Below are 21,835 nucleotides of genomic sequence, written 5' to 3' on the forward strand. Positions count from 1 at the left end.
TACAATTAATATTATGAAAGATATAATAGTAGATTTTTCATTCCATATAGATAGCACTTTAAAAACAAAGGTTCCATTAATCACAGATTATCTTTATTAATTCCAGTTACTTAAATGGATAATTCAAAGTGACAGAGGAAACAAAGGCCTCATACTTAATGGTCAACAGATGCTATTGGCTTAATTATGGAGCCCGGCTCAATTATAAGGGTCTAAAGTCTGAAATTCTTCATTTTTTTGTGTAGTTTTGATATGTAGAGTATGTGCCTTTTAAAATTTTAAATATGATTTGCCAGATTTTTCTGGTTGTTTCATTTATACAAAACTGATGGTTCTTTTGTTGAAATCTGCACTAGAAGATGAATCAAATTTGGCACTTCCCTCTTACCACACAGTGAAATGGACATAGCGATAACTATATCCCATCTCAGCCAAAAGGTCTGTAATGGGAAACTGGCACATCATAAATCTAGTGGCATGAAAGTGATTTTTGTAAAGAAGAAATGACACACATTTAACCAGGTCTTGTTACAATCTTCAAGCTGCCATTTCTGTCTCAGATATAGCCATCAAAGGGAACAGAGTGGCCCTGTTGTTCTTCATCCCTGTCATAATAGTTCCACTGAAATATGCAGGCTATTTAGCATTTTAGGTATAGGCCTTTTTATCAATGTCTCTTCAGTATATGACTTAATGCACGAATGCCTCTTTAAAATTCAGCTGGTAATGCCAAATAAAATCAGCCTACATTTTAAAAACAGATACTAAATAAATAAAGGGACCATGTTTTAATTACACACGTATAGTAAGGTTTTCTTCTAAGGCTCAAAAAGGCTTTTATTCATAGGTTAACATAAGGAAACAATTGAGCTTGGAATTCATGAAAAACACTGTCATCTTATGAAAAAAATGGATTCTGATTTAAAAAAAACAATAATTGAAGTAAAAATGAGGTAATTATTTTAATAGCCTATTGAAGATTTCAGTCAAAAAGGGAGGATACAATTTGGACACCTTATTAATCATTCTTTTTTTGGAGTTGCATGAATTGGAAGCTACTCTCTTGGGTTAACTCAATTAGAAGTACTCACTGATATCATAAATCTCTTCATTTTAAGTGCATCATTAATTTTATGACAAAATTAACCCAACACCATTAGAGCAACAGGCAAATCTTGACAGCCAGTTTTTTTAGACCATCCTAGTTGATATTTGAGGGGTCCGCAAACATTTTTAACAGTTCACTAGGTTTTAACCTTGAGCCTATTACAGTTGATGGGATCCTAGGACCAGAAGTGACATTATTGTTTCTGTTGCCCTGTGGGAACATTCAATGAACAACACAGCTAGCTGTGATACATGAAACCTTTCCTTACCACATAGAACCATCCTTGATACGTTCACTCTAACAGGAAGATTACTTTCAGCTTTCTGCTTTGCAGTGTTCTGATAACCTTGCATATTTAATTGTAATTGAGAGTCAAGTGACTTCTACAGAGGATGCATTTTAATTAGCTATCAAATTAATGGGGAGGCTGTTTGTCTAGATTTTCTGTCTTTGTACTAATTAATTGTGAGTCAAGGGTCGGGATCTTGTCTTGCAGAATCCATTGAAGACATTCATTTCAAATATTTATATACATCCACTTACAAGCATAGGATTCAGAGTTCATTTTACAATCTAATATAGGCCAAGAAGGAGCATTTCCATGTATGTGCTGGCATCATGCTGCAAGTAATAATGATGGCAAAGTAAATATTCAAAAAACTTTATGTTTTCTGTTGCAATCTTCGAGGTGAATAAAAATATATTATTTTCAATATCATTAAACAAGCAAAAGAGCTCTATAGACAAAGATTATATATTAATTGAACAAAAATTATATTAAAAATAAAGGGCAAATAACACCAAATTTGAGGAGTCCATAGAAAATAAATGGAATGTGGAATTGAGGGAGTGTTTAGCATCCAATTACTTAAAATGAAAATATTTAGGCAAAAATTAATTCAGTTTTAAACTTCACCTTGTGCCTGGAGTTACATAGCACTATCAAAATGGTCACAATGTCAGTTTTGCAAATGATTTGGAAATTTTTAAAGCTATGAATATTAGCCTAGAAAGTTTGTATTTGACATGCCTGTATTTACTAAACATTTGAATGACCTTCCCCATGTCACTGTGTGGTTCTGCAAAATGTGAAATGCTTCAGGATCCTGAAAATGGGTGGAGGCACCCACTCAGTTAAGAACCTGATTTTTTATTTCAGCTCAGGTCATGATCTCAGGGTCATATGATGGAGCCCTGTGTCAGGCTCCATGCTCAGTGCAATCTGTTGCGGATTCTCTCTCCCTCTGCCCCTCTCACTCATTCTCTCTCTCTCTTTCTATCTCTCTCTCAAAAAAATAAATCTTTAAAAAAAGAGGGTGAACATAGTTTTAGGGTCAAAGTGAATGTATATTGCTATTCTTCATGTATAAAAGAAAACTTGGACCCTTCCTCTGATACAGATAGAAAAGAATGCATTGCAAGGTCAATAGCTACAAAGTGTCACAGTTTGTTTGTTTTGCTTCTTTTTTTATTTAGGTAAATGGTTTAAGATGGGAATCACCATGATCACATCTTTTAAATCTTTAATTGTGGCATAAATCTCTGAAATTTCTACTTGCTTTTATTTTACTATTCAGCTAGAAGATAGGACAGTTTGGGAAACTTCCACTTAGCCCTTATTTTAATCACTTTTCCTCCACAAATGCATGTTAGAGTTGTGCCAGATGCTCAGTATGTGTATCCTGATTATATAGTGAGGGAGCAGAGAATAACTTCTGTTTAAATCCTTGGACGTACTAGATCTACTATAAGAGAACTTGGACCAGAACTTTATTCATTACATGGAGTCTACAGGCTCCCACTAAATGAGGGACACGATGATTTTAAGGTACCTTAGAATCTTCATCAATTTGGATGTGATATCCAACAATCCTCAAAAGTTCTGAATATTTCTTTTTCTCATTGCAAGGTTAAGACTGGTAATTGACATACAATCCTTTGTCTTCTGACCTACACAGTGCACCTTGAGTTGATTATTAGCTAACCTGAGTTTATCATTTTCTTTTTTATGCTTTAAATAAGTCATCCAACAATATAATCTTTATAATTATTATTGTTTTATATTGTTTAAGTACCACAGCTACCATATAAGCCAGTGCTTGATCTTCTTCTCTTTTAAAGATTTACTTGTTTGTTTGAGAAAGAGAGAGAGAGAGAGAGAGAGAGAGAGAATGCATGAGCAAGTGAGGGGAGGGGCAGAGGGAAGGAGCAGAGGGAGAGGGAGAAGGAGAGAATCTCAAGCATACTTCTCTGGCAGAGTGTGAAGCCTGACATAGGGCTCGATCTCATGAACCTGAAACCAATATCTGAGCCAAAATCAAGAGCCAAACACTTAATGGAGCCAATCAGGTGGCCCTTGATCCTCTATCTATAATTCATCCCAGTCACTGCTAGCAGGGCTCTTAGAAATTGTAGTGCTACTACGTGTTAGGGTAATCATCACCCCACTTACCACCAACAATGGGGTCTTTATTATATCTGGCTAGTGGGTGAATCCGTTTTAGAATTCCTTTCTAATACTTTACTTTGACGGACCCACTTCATATTTCTCAAAGCAGAGCTTGAGACAAGGGCTTTATGTAAGCAGTTTATATTGGGTAGTAGTCGAGACTATATAGGGGAAACTGGGAATAGTACAAAAGCTATACAGAAGGGTATTTTCATGTTGATTACCACAATGGGAAAATTAGGCAGGTTTCTCAGAGAACTTCGGAAGAAACAGGAATAATAAAGAACAGAACTAGCTGTCTAAAAGGAGGAAGGGGCATTTTTTATTAGTTAGTGGTTGCTCCATTGGTTAATGGTTACTCTCTGGAGCATTAACACCTTCATATTCTCAGGCCACACATGTTTGAGTTTCAGATGGGTTCCCTTAGAACTCCTTTTTCTCCCCATGGTCAGTCCTTATATTATTTGTTGTCAAATAATCAAGGACAACTAAGTGCAGCTTGAGTAAGGCAGAGCTATAAACTTGGATGATATGAGGGAGAGCACATTCCTAGAGTGGATTTTATATAAAGGTGTTGGACCAGCAAGGAAGAATCATGGCAAGAACATCCAGAGCTTGCCTTTTGCACCAGCTCAGAGATGACTCAGGGCAGGAAGCAAGAGTGCATTATAGTTTAAATAATGCCTCTTATATGTGTGCATGCCCTAATATCTGAAATCTGTGACTATGTTACCTTCCTTGGCAAAAGGCACCTTGCAGATTTAAGGTGGTAGACCTTAAAATGAAGAGATTAGCCAAGTTGATTCAATCTAATTCTATTAGTCCTTAAACACAAAGAGCTTTCTCTAGCTAAAAAGGGAAGGGATCAGCAAAAGGGAAACCAGGGAGATTATAAATCTGAGGGAAATATGAAAAATGGTTCTGAGATGTTCTAGGGAAGATTTGTATTTTCCCCATTTTTTTTTTTTTATCAAGATGCAAAGTCCTGGGATCTGTATTAGAAAAGGAAGTGGGTAACCATACGTCCACTGAATAGTCACTGTTCCCAATCCAGGCTTCTACAATCTTTCAAAAGGTGATGCTACCAGAAAATAGCACAGATATCTAGGACTATTTTGAAGAAAGAGAGGGGGTGTGGAAGCACTAAAGAGGCCTTTTTCTCTCCCAATGAATTTACAGAAGGTTAGAGCCCAACATAAGACGCAATATTTGGGGATGTAGCTGGTTGTGGATTACAGAAAGAATCCCAGTATTATGACATACAGGAGCATTGACGTTTTTATGCACTTCTTTGTTTTATTATGTAAGTAAATAAAATATATTGATATGAGAATGAAAATAATCATACTGCGTTCTAGGAAAGATCCATTAGGAAATATGAGGGAGAAATGGTCCAGGAGTTATAGGCCTAAGAAAGATATTTAAGAGGCATAAAATTGATGGAAAGTGGGGACAAATATTGCATACCCTATGTACTGGACAGCACTTGAGGGACAGTGTTTTCTCTGTAATTAAACATCACTAATGAAAAAGAAAAAAATAAAAAGCATCCTAGACTATTATTATTTTTTAAATTTCATAGACAAGGATATGAGCACAAGGACATGCTGAAAAAGAGAACTTATGAAATTGACTGGCATCATGAGTAGGAAACAGGAAACATATTATGGTACCTCAGCAGAAAGCCATGAAAATAAAATAGACTAGACTAAGCAGGACAAAAAAAACCCCACAAAAACAAAAAAACAAAAACAACAACAACAACAACAACAAAAAACTAAATTAAGAAGGAAGGTGAGTAAAATAATGAAGGACTAGTTCCTGAGGCACATGCATATATGCACACATGAAACATTAGTTGAGTCTACTGGACAAAAGTAAACTAAAATTACAGGTAAGAAACTTGAAAATCTCTTCTAGAATAAGAGGGAAAAAAAGAAAAATTATTAAAATGATACATGTGTGAGAAAAAAGAAAGACTTATAATCTAAAAACTTCTGTATATTAAAGAAATCAATTTGGACAAAAGTAATAAAGATATCTTGAAGAAAACAAATCTCAGCTAAAAGCAGGTTCCTGTAAGTAGACAAAATTAATAAAAACATGTGCATATGTGGCAAAATATTTTTATTACAATTAGTTTTGTGTTTTTAAGTCTGGGAAGAAATGTTACAAGAAAAGAAAATCTGTTTGGTCTCAGACTTATCCTTAACAACATTGAATAACAGAAGGCAGTGTGAGGCAAGTGCAACCTAATTTTGCAGGAAATGGAAAATCTCCATACATGAGTTGAGTTGACATTTGTTTTTGAAGACCTTAGAGAGATGTTTGTATAAATACAATAGCTCAGCAAAATATACCACAGATAAAGGCTTTTTATAAGTATACTTGATAAAATATACCAATAAAATAAGATTTACATCAAAAAAAGAAATTAAGAATGAAAAATCATATACTAAAAGAAATTTTGTTTTAAAAGAGAAATGTTAAATGTAAAAATAGTTGAAAATATTCCAGTTAATAAAGAGAAAACAAAAAAAAATATAAAAATACGTCATTTAGTTTGTTAAAATAAAATCACAAATTGTATCAGACTATGAGGGCAAATGACACGAAGGGAATCCAAGAATATTAAATGTCTCATGTTAGAGGGGAAAAAAAGAGACATTTTTAAATTTTGGATTTAATTTTTAGTACATTTTTATAAAGTTAAAATATTTAACAGGAAAACAAATAATAAAATAAATAGCTTTCAAATCAAAAGACAAAAATAAAACCATGCAATAGAAGTCTGAATAGGATGAACAGAAACTGAATAAAAATAAGTAAATAAAAGCCCAGGAAAGACATACACCCAAATACTTTAATGTTATAATGTTATATTTTAAAAGCAGGGTAGAAAATTTAAATTTATACATGAATCTACAACAAATGAAAATTCTCTAAAATGGTAACTGGTTATTTCTACTGTTTTAACTTATTGGTAATTTTTATTTTTTCTTTATATTTATTTACTAAATTTTCTAAAATAACTATTTTTTCTTTACAATAACTAAGAAATACAGGTTAGAACAAAATAATCTAAGAGGAATATTGGCTTCCTGTACGGTCAGTTTGGATAGAAAAAAAAAAAAACAAGAAGCAAATGGAGAGAAATATGATGATTTTATATTAAGGAAGAAGAATCTAAGGATTAGTTATCACTCAGGATAAGGGTAGTGATTTCTGAAATTATAAATCAGAGAAGCTAAACATAATTGAATTTTATATAAAATAGGAGAGAAATGCTATCTTCACAATCAATGGGACATCAAAGCCAGTGTGTGAAAATATGCAAGCTGTGTGTTGTTGTGTATTTATATAGATTTCCACAAACATACCATTGATGCTAGCGACTGTAGGGATAGAGGTTACTCCCATATGCAATCTCACTGTCCAGTTATTTCCTACCTAACTTTTGACATTATCCATTGAGAAATGTTGTACCTCATTAGTCAAGTTACTCTAAACTTCAACTCTGTGTATTGTTTTTTTAAGTATCTCTTTAAACAGCCTTCTATTTCAAAATCCTAATTTTTTTCTCAATTATATTTCAGTTTGTTCTCTGTGTGAAAAAATATTTTCTCACTTAAATTACTGACTTGGGTAAGATGTGTATGGTTTTCACAATGGACATTATCTTTTGAAAAGTTACAACATTTTATTATTGGTTCCCCGAGCCACTATGGCATAAATAGCTAGAAATCAATTGCATCAGAAGGCTCATATTTTATGTATTAAAACTGCAGAGGAAACTACAGCTGAAAAATTATCTTGTAGTGAACAAATGAGTAAAGCATCAGTACTGCATTAAGTTCACCGTTATCTTACAAATCCCAGCTAAAGCGGCAGACTATCCATCAGAGAGAATGAACACATTCTAAGCATATAATTTATCAAATAGGCCATCTTTAGTATCAATTTTTCTTTTGATTTTTGATCACTTTGGATAAAAAATGATTGGATTCACTAGAAACTATTTTTCAGAATAAATTACAGCCACTTAGATATAATATCTACTAGAAAAAAGTTAAACCAGACAACTCTTTTCATTTCTTTTTCTTTTTCTTTTTTTAGAAGAGATACATGCATAGCACATTATGAAGTACATGTTCCTGGACCTCTGGATATTATTCCATCAAAACCTAAATGCTGTTCTGAATAAAACTGCTTCTGTATATTGTTGATTATCTATCTTTTTCTTGATTTGTTAACTTTCTGAATATGTTAGCAATGGAATTGGTAGCAGAATTGAAAAAAATGAACCATTTTATGGCACTTTTTGTTGTTTTTCACATTTCCAAAATACGTGGAAAAAAAGGTTTTTTTTGCCATATTATCTGGTAGTCATCTTCACAAAGAAGTTCTTGAGCCTCTCCTTTTCTTACAAGTTACAATTCAAGAATTTCTATTTAGATGACTCTAATTTACATTAAATTATATCATCTAATTTTGAAAAAGTTTTATTAAACTGCTGGAAACTGGAATGGGGCATTAGGTAAAGAAAACAGCTTTCAAATAGTGGTGAGTTATATTTTGCTCAACTCTGTGGGATTCCTAGTCTCTTATATTTTAATTTTTTTAAGTAAAACTACATGAAAGAGTTGACTCTAAATAGTAGAAGTATTCTTAGAGAGGAATCTGATTTTTACATTCAAAGTATCTGTTTGAAGCTAATGGACACTCGAGAAAATAACGGAAAGTAAGCAGTGTATTTTTTTTCTATTCCTTTCATCACATATACCAATATTTCCAGTTAGGGTTTGGAAATTGTGGGTATTTTGCATATTAGTTCATTTATAGTAGCTATAACATACATTGAATATTGAACTTCTTCATATCTGAGTCATCATAAAAATGGAAAGTAACATTCATACAAGGAAAGTACAAGCTTAAATCTCAACCTCAAGAATCCAATGGCCCAATTTACACAAAACTGTAAAAGTTTCTAAATGAAACTTTTCTCTTAGTAATGTTTTGTTTATGTTGTTTTTTGTTTTTGTTTTTTTGTTATTTTTAGTGTATAGGCACTTTACTAATAACAAATTTCTATAACTCATGCATCATTGGTATTAAAAACTAAAAAAAAAAAAAAAAAACCTTGGGCACGCCATGATTTTGATGCTGAGAGGCCTTTCTTTCTTTCTCTTTCTTTTTTCTTTTTTTGATTTAGCTGTTTCAGTTGAGAGTTTTTTAATAGTGGAAGGCAGAACATAGTCCTATGTCATCTGTTCTTAATAAGTGCAGTTTTGTTCCCCACAAGAAATTTGGCAAAGTCTGTAGACATTCCGGTTATTGCAACTTTGGGTGGTGCTAGTAACATCTAATGATAGAAGGCAGAGATCCTGCTAAATATCTTACCTTGTAAAGGACAACAAAGAATTAACTGGCCCAATATGTCTAGAGGTTGAAAACCTCTACTTTGGATTTGGGTGGGAAGAAGAATTTATCGTGAAGCATTCATTTTTAGAAATTGTGTTCCATCAAATCTTGAAGGAATGTTTTAGGAAGTATTTTGGTGATGGCATTTATAAAGGATGATTGCTGTGGTGGAGAATTACACATCTGAATTGGTAGCATTCATATGATTTTTTTGGATAAAATAATTGAAATAGAAAGAGCTGGATCTAAATAAATAGAGTAAATTTAAGTAGTTGAAAAAATATCTTTGTCCAGTAAAGACTAAAGGCAAAATTATTGCAAAAAGGAAAGCTAAGAACTCTGATGTGGACTTGAATGAACCGGCATGGGATGGTGAGACATAACATGGACATAAGGATTGTGATAATGTAAACTCAACTATGGCTTTCATCAATGCCCTAGTGAGAAAACAGGTCTTTTTGCCAGACTGTGGGTGTTAGTTGATTGGCTGTATATCATATATGACTTGCTAGATATTTATACCACTGTTAATTGTATCAAGATCATTTCAATCTGTTGGTTCTGTTTTTTTTTTCAAATAATAATTTCAGTTACATATATAAAGCTCTTATATAAAAAGGCCCCTTTGGATAATATAACTCAATGATACTTCCAGTAAGTCAGACCCTGCTACATTTGCTTCTCCAGGCTGATACTGCAGGTCAGTATACCAATAACCATTCCAGGTACATAATAATGCCTAAATAGCATCTAAAGGAATCTGAGTTTTCCAATAAAGTACACTTTTTAAGAATGGGAAAGGCAGGAAGAGCTTTGGCTTATTTCAACACAATCACCATGCTACTGTGTATATAGCCTACTTCTCTATCACAATATAAGAATCTGTAATAAGCAATGTAAGATGGGGGAAAAATATAAAGCCAGAAAAATGTTTCTGCTTCAAGAAAAGAGAAAATGCTTTCTCTATTGTGCTTTTAAAAATGATGCAATGAAATCTATCCAACTCAGAAGGTATGCTCTAAGGATTTAACAAAAATTATGTCTCATGTCGAGTAAAATAGTTTTCTAGGGATATTACACCCAATAAAGAAAGGGATTTTCTTACTTTTAAAAACTACCCAACACAAGCACTTAAATATGTAGAATTTCATTTAAATAAGTCAGTCAACAATTTTTTATAAAGTATTTAACACTTCATTGTAGAAACATAGGCAAAATGACTATTATAACCAAAATGAAAAATACTGTTCAATTTAAAAAATGTACTTAAACAAGAACCTGAAAAAGTTTATGATATGCATAACATTGTTCAAGCAAAATTGCACTAGTATTACATAAATCAATAGTTTATAAAGGCCTCAATATGGCAAAGTTTAGAAATAGGTAGTATGCATGCACATAGTACAACAAAAAGTCTCTTTATAAAACAGCAGTTTTTTTTTTTAATGCTTGTACAAAGGGATAAAGAGCAACCACAAACATATTTCATCTGTTAGGTTAATACATTATGACAGCTAAAAGTCAGTCATGTCTATCAGAGGAACAAAAAGCCCTCCATACCTTATGAATAAATCTTTTGTGCCTTTAAAGATATCTGTATAAAAATGCTATCCTTTTTTATACAACTTAAATAAATCGTACTTGTTTCAATCAAAATTTGAAAACAAAAAAGTGAATGGGGGGGCGTCCATGTGTTTTGCATAACTGGAAGAAACCAGAGTACCAGAGTAACTGGTCAGCATTTACACTCTCCACCTTTGATTATGGGCAGGTAATTGTTTTCCGATAACCTGGAAAGTTCTTTAAGAATATGTTTTGAATAGGGCAATAACGGATTAGTCATACTGTGTATTGAAAATATTTACTAATTACTCTATACGATAGTGGTTATTTTGCCTCTTGTGACCGAGCAAAGAGAACGCATTCGCATCATTGAAATTGTCATCAATTTGTGTGCTTATATATTATTGTTCAGTGTCCTGTGTGGTAAGGGGTTGGGTTAATCTTCCACAAAATGCACATGACTGGGAAGAACTTCCTAAGGCATGAAGACCCAATGCCCTGTTGTGCTCCAGGCTGGCTATTCACCTCAGGACCAAGGGAGAACGAAAGGTCTTATCCATAGCAAATGTAGTCTTTCCACTTCTGGTTATAATTTTGCTATGTTCTATCACCTAAATATAACTATTCTTTACAGGGTGTATATGTTTAGTATATCACAGAGAGTCCACTAAATTTTGGCAAATGTAGTCGTAGGTGTTCATGCAAATTATCAATTGTATATATTTTTAAAAGTTTTTTCCTCAAAATTTTTATCTATCACTTGGCAATCTAAGGCTAATTTCAAAGCAGGTGACGCTGGATTTGTGAGGGCTAGGTATTTTCAGCAGTCTGAATCAATCTTAATGGACACAAGGAAGAGAGTTGACCATTCAATCATTCTTCCATCAATTTAAATGGAAAAATAAAATGACATTGTATTACAGCTTTCAGACCATATAATGAAAAAGTGCAGAGATTCTTTTTGTTGATTAAGTAGAACCAAAAAAGTTCATATAAAATAGATTGCTCATATTCACACTACAAAGGAATATGTTGTTTGTAATTTTAACAAATTCAAAGGTGAGTCATATCAGCAGCATTGTTGTAAATTGTATTGTAGTGCAGTTCTTTTTCATAAAAATACCATACAAATGGTCAATCAATAGTCATCAGCAAAAAATAAAACCCAGAAAACTCAGAAAACAATTAACCAGGAGTAAGATAAAGAAAGAGGTAATGCTGATGCCAAAACAAGTATAATACTGTTGGAACATACAAAAGTAATCCTTATATTTTATACATTTATACAGCATATAAAAGGTATCGCTGATTATGCCACCGTCTCTCTTATCCCAATTTCTATTTTCTTTGGAAGCAGTTCTTTCCTTTCATCAACACTTCCTAAGGAGTTTCGACAGTTTTGCCCATCCATATACAGTTTTGCATACACTGGATTGGAGTAATTTGTTGGCTGAAGGAGGAAAAGAAATAAATTTTTCTCATCAGTTTTGATCACATTAGTTATTTTCTAGGATGTCTTTTTAATGTTAACAACATTTATATGCAATACATTTAATTTTCTAAATAGTTTATAAATGTAATTTAAATTGTTTACAGACTTCAGTTGACTTTTGTGAGGTATTAGATAAAAACATAATTGTACGTTTTTCAGGTAACTTGTGAATCTAAGTGGAACTTTGACATAATAGTAAAAGCCTGAGGATATCTTAGTGAAGACAATATTCACTGAGACTTTATTTAAAAGCATAAAACATTAAACTAAATCATCTTATTTCCAGTCCGTACATTTGTCCCTTATTGCTGTTGCAGTGGCAGGAAAGATGTGTTTACAGAAAATTATCTAAATTGCTTGAGGCTTAGAATTTTTTCAATATGAAGTTAAAATCAGGAAAACAAAGAAAATAATAGTAAAATATATTGGTGGGATAGACTTTAAAATAGACAATATTTTTGCTTCAAACAACTCATACATAATTATCATTGGAAATACTTTTGGACTCTTCCAAGGAATTGTGATGTTCACAGTCATCTTAATTTTCATACTTAGAGCACTTTAAAGTAGAACTGATACATGTAAAAGTGATCTATTTCAGTTGGAAAACATGCAGCGTTCATTGTTTTTTATTAACTGCAACTTAACACAAGAAATTACTGCCTAATTTTTGTTTAATTTTGTTTTGTCTTCTCATCAGCAGAACACTAAATCTTAGTTCCAACAAAGAAACATATCATCTTTGAGCCATGCAAATGAGACAAACATGATAAAAAATGAGAATGAAAACAGCTGATGGGAGAGATGTTTAGGGGAGAACATACTCATTCCTGCGAATCTTTATACCCTTATTTTTAGCCCTCTTCTATCTTCCATGAACTATGTAACCTAAGACAGAGTACTTTCCTCTAGAAACTAGTCACATAATTAAAAAAATAAAATAAATAAGAGTGGCTTTTATTAGACCACTTCTAATTTCTCAATATAATGCCATATTTTGTAGTATATTTTTATTTAAGTGAACATAAAACTTACATATACTAAACACAACATTAATTGGAAGTGAATCAAACCAAACATGAATTTAAGCTTAAATTAATCAGTTTAAATTTCTAGCTAGAGAATTCCAAAAATAGCAAATATTCATTTTTTATTGTTAAAGTGCTATGACATTTTCAAAATCAGCAGAAGAGATATTTCTACTTAATAGCTTGTCTAAAATGATAACATGTTTTATATGTAGTCTTGCATAAGCAGGACGTCTAACATAAGCCTCTGATTTTAATGCTGTTTTGAAATCTCTTGTTAATTAAAAACTCAATTAAAGACAGGCCCTATCTAAGTCTAGCCATCATCTTTCATTGCGAGGGTTTCTGTGATGGAATGGATATGGAATAATGAATTTTCTTCTCTCACCCCAGCAGTTAGTGGTCCTTTCAAATCAGAGTTTAGGTAGATGGGCGGCGCTGTGTGTGGAAGCTTGAAAGCACTGGACCCTCCCCCTATATACCTGGCCTGTATGTAAACAGAGAGTTTTTAGTTTCCTATCTAATATCATGGAACGATTTTCATTGACATAAACTCATAGTAAGTCATAAGAACAGCATAAAGATGCTCATTAGCCCTAGGGCACATTGTATTCATAGTAACTTTAATAGACTAAGAAAAAAACTGTTAATATTGGATCTGTGCTTCAAAAGTAGACAGTTTTAATATGTACATCTTCCTGATAGACATGCCATGCCTCAAGTAATCTCCATACATTTCTATTTATTTAACTTCATCTTTCCCAAAGAAATCATATCTTTGCTAACCGCTCTGTGAAAAATACACAAGCCTCCCCCACTTATAAGGTTTGTCACTTTGAAAAGTTCTGACAGTAGCATATTCTGAACACTCAAATATCTGGCTGCTTCCAATTAAAGATTCATCACCATTCTGTATTTTAAACAAATAAAAATCTGGCATTTAAAAAAATTCTGTATTTTTGAAATCTGACTCTCCAGATGAATTACTAATTAAAATGGTTTACTAAATCTCCGTGCAAGAACATTGACTTTAGATTTTCTTGGGTCTAAGAGCAGAATTAGTCAGTCGGGTACACTCATATTTGGGATAGCGATCCAAAAGGGGGAAAAATAGATAAAAAGTTGAAAAGCATAAAAAAATCATGTTCGAATTTGAAGTAAATTAAAAGCGAATTGAAAAAAAAAAGCTATCAATTCTTAACAATGAATAGTCACAAAGTTTGAGATAAGGGCAAGGGTCTCAGAAAAAGATTTTAAATATAAACATAGGTCAATACTGCCTCTTCATTTTCCCCCACAAAGATCTCTTTGAAAAAATATTGAAAATAATCTAAGGTTTGAGATGAATTTGGAGATAAAACCAGTAAACACTAATTTCTCTTTTTTGTGATCTTCAACCTATTCTGTGATTACCTCCATAGTCAAATCTTTTTTATTAACCGTATTTACTATTTTAATTATTTTGATTAAAAGGTATGATTGAAGTATACATTTATCCATTTTGAAAATAATGAAAATGCTCTATAAAATCATTTTTATGTGTAATACAGTTCTTATTTGATCACATCATGACTATATCAAACCATCATGACTCAGCAGATACTCTATGAAAAATATTTGATCATTAAGGTTGCTTCAGTGTAGCCCCTGCTTTCCAAATAGTCCTAAATACCTATTAGGACTAGTTGTGTTTTTTTGTAGTTACTTCTTAGGCAACAATTCATATTTACATTTCAAAAATCAGAGCTAGCTAGACTCAGCCATCTAAGTCACATTAATGTAATTTTGGTCAATCAGTCAGTAAATTGGTAAATAAATATCTATTGAATGTCATGTGTAAAGTACATTAAAAGTATATCTGGGGGGCACTGAAGCATAGTTTAATCTTCCTAGAGTAAATAGAAAAAATTTTAAATGGAGTACTAAAAAGCTATTTTCTTTAAGTATCTAAAATTGGCTTAATTCTATCACTAGAAATAAAAATGATGGGGAAAAAATGAGAACTCTCCTGAAAAGTATATAAAGTATGTCCTCATCAGTTCATATACTACTTATATACACTGTACTTTTTCCTAAGAAAAATTCAAAGAATAAGAAAAGTCTATTATTTAATATGTCTTTCTTCTTCGTAGATAAATTGTCAAATAACAATGTGTACCATATGTATAGTCTTTCATTTTCAAGTGGAAAACAGCAAGACTTAAGGTTCCACATTTACTTCATGAACAATTTCAAATATAGGAGTTAATTAATTATTAATAGTAAATACAAATTTACTTCTAATTAGGAAAAAAATCACTACAATATCCTTTTATAGTGTAAAGATTTATACATGCAGCAACAATTGATTCCTTTTTGGAGAAATAAATATTTGACCATCAATTTCAGTCTCACTATGGATTCAGAACTAGCCTGAATGTATGGGGCCCTATTCAATTCAACATCTTTGGGAGCAGCTGTTGCTATAAGTTGAACCCATTTGGAGATAGATCAGTCACTGTGATTATTTACAATGTAAATGTGGATTTAGGGCAAAAGACCTTTAATATATCAGAAAATAAATTAACTATTTAATGAATGAATGAATACGCTAAGAAAAATCAATTCCATAATAGGAAACAAATGTTCTTAATTCACAATAAAATATTCCATAATTATCATGTAAAATATGAAGATAATACAGTGTAGTGGATCTTTGCAAGTTTACTTTATATGGATAATTGTATTATTTATCTATTTCTCCTTAAAGCTGCTCATCTGAGCATATAATAAGAACAGAAAATTTACCAAAAAAAAGTCAGATTTTTCGGCTTTGTGTATCAATGACATGACTCAAATCAATAAGAAGGCTATCACGGCAGAAAAAAATATTTTCCAAAAGTAATTTGATTACAAACAAATCCAGGGCACAGCTTAGTTGAATCAGTGAAACACTACTGGAAATAAAATACTTACTTTGGCAATGAAGTACTGCACTCTTTATATTATTAAAAAATAAATCAGACAGTATTTTTATACTAGGCTGTATATTTAGATATTTTATCATGTAAATACATTTGAGTAAGACATTTTAAATAAACTACACACATTTATAAACTAAATGAATGAATAAATACATATATTCTAAAACATGTTATCTTAACTTCATGCTTCAGGTCCATAATTTTATTTTTTCTTTAAAAGAGACTATAATATTCAATGCATCCTTAAGTTATTTAATATAACATGAGATAAAGGAAATATTAAAATTCAGGACTGTCTTACAGATAAATGACTCAGGGATGTAAATGCTTACTCTTCATCATCTTAAAACATATTACCTTTGTTGCATCTACCATAAAACCAGGATCTAAAAGACCTCCATCGTTGTGATCATGATCCACCTCATACATGTTATAAGATGGATTGCCAATTTCTACATTGATTCCTCCATTGATAATAGGCTGTCTTCTAATAGTTTTTGTCCTAGAATATATGAACATTAATGTAAGTGTAAACTGTCTCAATATGAAAATCATGATACATAAAGCTATTATATTTGTACATTTACTGACAATATAACTCATAGAGAGTTCATAAATAAAGTGCATTAAAAATAAACGATATTTCTCAAGCCATAGAAGAACAAAAAGGGTCTTAATGTGGTAAGTTATTTCCTCAAATTATTTAGATTTAACTGCAAAAAATGCACTTGGAACATATTCCTATTAAATAATTAATACATTAATTGAAACTGAATATGCACTAATTCATTATTTTTTAAATTCACTTTGACCTATTATTTCTGAAAATCATGACTAAAAGTAGTGATAAAGAATCTTTGAAATAAAATTTCAATCCCCAAGTCATCCGTTTAAAAAAAAAACAAAACTCTCACAAACACTTGGTTCTAGATAATAACCTTATAGACTACATATACCTTCCAGATCTTTATAACTGCATATTCACATAAATTGAAAAATTACACCTTGAGGAATTTATAAACTATACCAATGCAGAATTTGTGAATGAAATGCACACATGTGATATAAAAGACATATTCAGCATCATTGTATTGATATCACTAATCTTACACATTAAGATAATAGGATGCACTTCAGACATTCTTGCTGTTTCATGGAAAAATTACCACAGATGTAAAATTCAACTGAAATTTTAATTAACATGTCCTCTTGTTAGTTTTGTTAGAATATATAAATAGAGCCATTCTATTAACATAACAAGGGAAAACTGTCTAAATTATACTCACTTTAAAATGAAACAGAAGGATAAAATGGTTTGAAAACAAGATTTTGCACTTGGAATAACTAAATCATGTTGTTAAGAATTTTTAAAATTAAAGGGGAAACATAACTACATATCTGTAACTATATGTGTAATTTATTTACTGACTGTCTAAACCATGGAATCTTACCTTCTTTTTCTTTTACAAAGCACTAAACCAATTACTAAGGTGGTTATCAAAGTCACCAGGAGGACTAGAGGCACAATGATGGCAATGCTTCCTGAAAAATAAATAAATGAAAAGGTGAACACATAAATAAAATGAATTAAAATCTGATATAACTGAATATTATATCAAATGATTTGACCATTGATATCATGAAAAGAAAGCTCAGGCCAAACATCTATATTCTTAGTTCATATCCATGTTACTGAAAAATCACTCTCCTATTAAATACTTGATCTGCTGGAAATGTTTCTTTAGATATCTTTCATTAATATGTTGCAGTTAAATCTCTTGAGGTTAGAAATACTGATTTGTCAGCCTGAGTGTGATTCTCACTACACACATTTACTTTCAAGGAGTACACGCGGCAAGTCAGATTGCAGCCTCGCCAATTAGAAGGACATCAGTGTTGGATTCTGATAGACATAGGCCTAATATCAGTTTCACATCTTCCTTAGAGTGAGTCCTTGGATAGGTTATTTAAAACTGAGGGCTTCTGCTTCTCACCAATAAAACAGAGACAGGGAGATCTATAATACAGGGCTATTAAAACGGGGTGTAGGGAGGCAAGGGGGATTCTCTTTCTTAAGTTCCAGTTAAAGAATAATGTCAGCAAAATAAATCTGAGGATTTGGCCTTATGTTGTAAATGTCCATTTTCACATTTTTCATGTATTTATAAAAATGATCTTAGGCTATAATCACCTATCTTCCAAGTGGAATAAATGATCTGAGAAATAGATCTCCAAGAGTGGTCAGAGAAACTGGGTCTAGTTTTAATGCATCTGAGCATAGGGGAGAAAAAAAATGGAGGAGAACCTCTGCTTCTGCCTTGGTAATAAGAGCAACTATCTCTGTCTTCCCAGAGGAAGGAGACAATGCCCCTTTGCTGCTAACGTGATCCACGGGAAAACACCTACCGTTGTGTCATTTATGCAGGAAGAAAACTGAATGTGAGGGTTTCTTAATAACAGCAGAGTATTAAGTAGCTTGATCAACAGTGTAATGTTAATTTTTCCAACAGACAAATATCTAGAGCCTGTGAGACAAAAGCTTTGTCTATTTAGAATAAGCATCTGGTTGATTCATTTGAGTCCGCTTAAAATTAAAACAAATGAGTCCCAAAAGGAATTGAAATTTTTTGTGGGGATCTGGAATGCCTCAAGAATGAAATGTTAGGAATTATGAAATATATGAATTTTCCTCTACAAATACACATACATGTAAAAATAATATGGTAGAAAAATTGTTAATATTTAGCACAATAAACAGCTGCATAAGGTCTATAAAACAGTAACATAGATCAGTTTTGATAGCTCTAGACAGAAGATATCAGTATGACATAGTCCATACTGGAGATTGCTTACCAAAATGCCAAAAAGTCTTTATTAAGGAAATCTCACATATAAGATAATCTTCCTTTCTTTACAAAAGTAAAATAACTAACCCTTCCATGCAATAAAAAAAAAAGACTTGCTTTATTTAGTCAGTTCCTAAAATGTAAAACTCATTTTATTTTATTTATTTTTAAGAATTTTATTTATTTATTCATGAGAGAGAGAGAGAGAGAGGCAGAGACATAGGCAGTAGGAGAAGCAGGCTCCATGCAGGGAGCCCGATTTGGGACTCGATCTCAGAACCCCAGGATCATGACCTGAGCCAAATGCAACGTTCAACTGCTGAGCCATCCAGGGGTCCCTAAAACTAATTTTATTATTTCATGTTCTTACCAAGACTATACAACAACTTCATGTGTTTGATATTATATTACCTTCTAGGTTTTGGGAAAGTGAACTTTATATGAATGTGTAATTTATTAGTAGTTAATGAAAGCAGAGAATCTGGCACCTTGGATAGTAATTAACATTTATTCACAAATTTTTAAATACCAATGAACAGCTTGGTATCTTCATAAACTATGACTTCAACTGACTGATCATGACTTTATAAATATTCTTACTTTATTATTTATATTTTTTCCCTTATAATTTGTGGTAAATTGGTAGATATAAAATACTTACGAATTCTGGTCTTAGGGTATACAAAGTTACTTTCCCTTCACTGCCAATTGTACATTATTTAAAAATATGTTTTACTTATTCTATGTAGTTTCCTCTATTCCGATTTAAGGTAGAAATGCTGTTATATATATACATACTAAAAATTTACCTATCTCTTTCTTTTTCTTTGTCCCATTTGTGATGACAGTTCCAACTCCTTACACTATAGCCCTTTTAGAACTTAGAATTCTAATATGTTTATATATATATATATATATAAAAACTGTAATAATGCTTAGTGTAGCCAGTAAATAATGCAGGGTGGCAGTTGGGCAAGTTTTTAAAATTGGGTTTTATAAAATTTTTATATCAAGGAAAATAATTGGCAACAACATATATCTTTAGAATTAGAAGATTTTTTAAAAAATAAGTAGAATATATAGCAGCAAATATATTGTAACATGTATCAATCAAAGTTTACTGCAGGTCATTATTTTTTTTAGCTGTAACTTATTGGTGGATTGTTCTAAGCTGATTTTTTAAAAAGCACATTTGGTACTTATTAAAGATGGACAGGGTATCTCGACATCTCGATAACCTTGTCACATAAAACACAAATCTTTCTTTATACAGATTGTTAGGTTGAAGAGACCTTTTCTCTGGGAGAGGCAGGATAGCACAGCAGTTGAGATAATAAACGGTGGAGCCAGACCATCTTTGTCCAAATCTCAGCTTACTAACAACTCTACTTGGGCAAATTAGTTATCTTTGTCTCAGTTCACTCATCCATAAAATGAATGTCATCATTAATACCACCTCATAGTAATGTAAATAGGATGGTCTATTATATAGAAAGTGTGACATACATGTTTATTAAATAATTAAAAACATATTATTGTCATAGCATTGTGCTTGAGTGGGGGAAGAAGGTGAGATCATTTGGGGATATGTTGAACTTAAGATTTCCACGGAATACTGAATGATATAGACGTTGCCATGGGCATGGATATAGAAATTGTGCAGTGGGACCTATGTCTCAAACTCAGGAGACAAACCAGGATTGATAATAGAAATTTAGGGGTAATTGATATAAATTTGGTAAGTGGGGTCAAGAATTATGGACCAACATGAAGAGTAAGTGACGAATGAGTTGTTCAAGAAGAGACAGGGAAAATGTATCTCACAAAGAAGAGAGTTGCTTCAAAGGGTAAGAAGAGAACCAGAATAATTCAGTATCATGGAAGTCAGAGCGAGACAATCTCAACCTTTGTTTATTGGTTGAATTTATAGTGGAAAAATATAAGCATTAAATATGCCATTACAATTAATCTCTTTTGACATGTTGCTATATATTCTGCTCTTAAATTCATGTTCACATACATGTGTAAATGTGAATATGTAGATATGTTTTTGTGATTAGGATGTTTTCTTTTGAGCATTGTGATAAACAAAAATCATAAAGAAAATATCTTCACTTTGTATCACTCTCTCTCTCATCCCCTTGATCCCAGCACAGTCCCTTGAGCATCTCTCTTTCTTGTTCCAGGGTTTCCATACCTACTGTCTGTCCCTTGTGTTTGAAATACCCTCAGCTTCTTCTCTTTCTAATCCTTCAAATCTCAGCTTCTATATCATCACTTCAGAGAAATCACTCCTGACCTCAGATCTCCTCTGCCGTTCTCTATTTTTTGCTTTTATTTTTGCTTCCTTAACAAAACCAATCAAAACTTACAATTATTTCATAAATCCCCATGTTTACTCATTCGTTTCCTTGCTTGTTTTATTTCTGTTTACCCTCCTAGAACCTCAGCTTCATTGAAGAGGCACTGTCTGTCTCACTCACTTGTCTCTGGGATCTCATTCAGTACTTGACACTTTGTTGAGGTTTAATAAATATTTGATTTGGAAGAATTAGGACAAAGCATTATTTTGTTGCATGTTTCAGTTATCTCTCTATATCTGCAAATTGCTGGTTCCTTGGTGCACATAATTAGTTATTTTTTCTATTTTAAAACAAGATGGTATAAAAGAGATAAGGGCAAAATAAGAAAAGAGGAAACACAACTCCGTAACAGATACCACATCTCTGTTGTCACTGCACTAAAATAGAGCATCTCAATATTACTGCCTCACAAATGCTTAGTATATTTTTATCCTCTTTTATTTTAGCAAATACGAATAGCATAATTCAAAAATTGAGCAACCACTCCCTTAAAACTTGAGGTAAAATTTAAATAGAAGTGCCCAAGGAATATTTTATCATATTTAATTTAAAACTCTTCAAAATAACTTCAGAAGAGTCAGACTAGCTTCTTTTAAGTGGAA

At 32.1% G+C, this 21,835-nt stretch overlaps 2 protein-coding genes across 10 annotated transcripts in view; one reads left to right on the forward strand and one right to left on the reverse strand.

The window, feature by feature from the left end:
* LOC144291792 (uncharacterized) overlaps positions 1-7,781 on the forward strand; it is a 108,133-nt gene extending 100,352 nt beyond the window's left edge. For both annotated transcript variants that reach the window (XM_077861579.1, XM_077861581.1), the window contains one exon: positions 7,674-7,781. The gene's annotated coding sequence lies outside the window, so the exon portion shown is untranslated. The remainder of the gene's footprint in view (positions 1-7,673) is intronic.
* The window catches only part of LRP1B (LDL receptor related protein 1B), a 1,828,472-nt gene continuing 1,812,304 nt past the window's right edge, over positions 5,668-21,835 (reverse strand). For 7 of the 8 annotated variants that reach the window (XM_077861563.1, XM_077861564.1, XM_077861559.1 and 4 more), the window contains 4 exons: positions 17,476-17,566; positions 16,382-16,526; positions 13,450-13,548; positions 5,668-11,991 (listed from right to left, as the gene is read on the reverse strand). In XM_077861563.1, the coding sequence (XP_077717689.1) occupies positions 11,851-11,991; positions 13,450-13,548; positions 16,382-16,526; positions 17,476-17,566 (476 nt within the window). In that variant the 3' untranslated portion in view covers positions 5,668-11,850. The remainder of the gene's footprint in view (positions 11,992-13,449; positions 13,549-16,381; positions 16,527-17,475; positions 17,567-21,835) is intronic. The other variant, XM_077861560.1, reaches the window with a different exon arrangement.

The sequence above is a fragment of the Canis aureus genome, chromosome 20, assembly GCF_053574225.1.
Source record: "Canis aureus isolate CA01 chromosome 20, VMU_Caureus_v.1.0, whole genome shotgun sequence".
Taxonomy (NCBI): domain Eukaryota; kingdom Metazoa; phylum Chordata; class Mammalia; order Carnivora; family Canidae; genus Canis; species Canis aureus.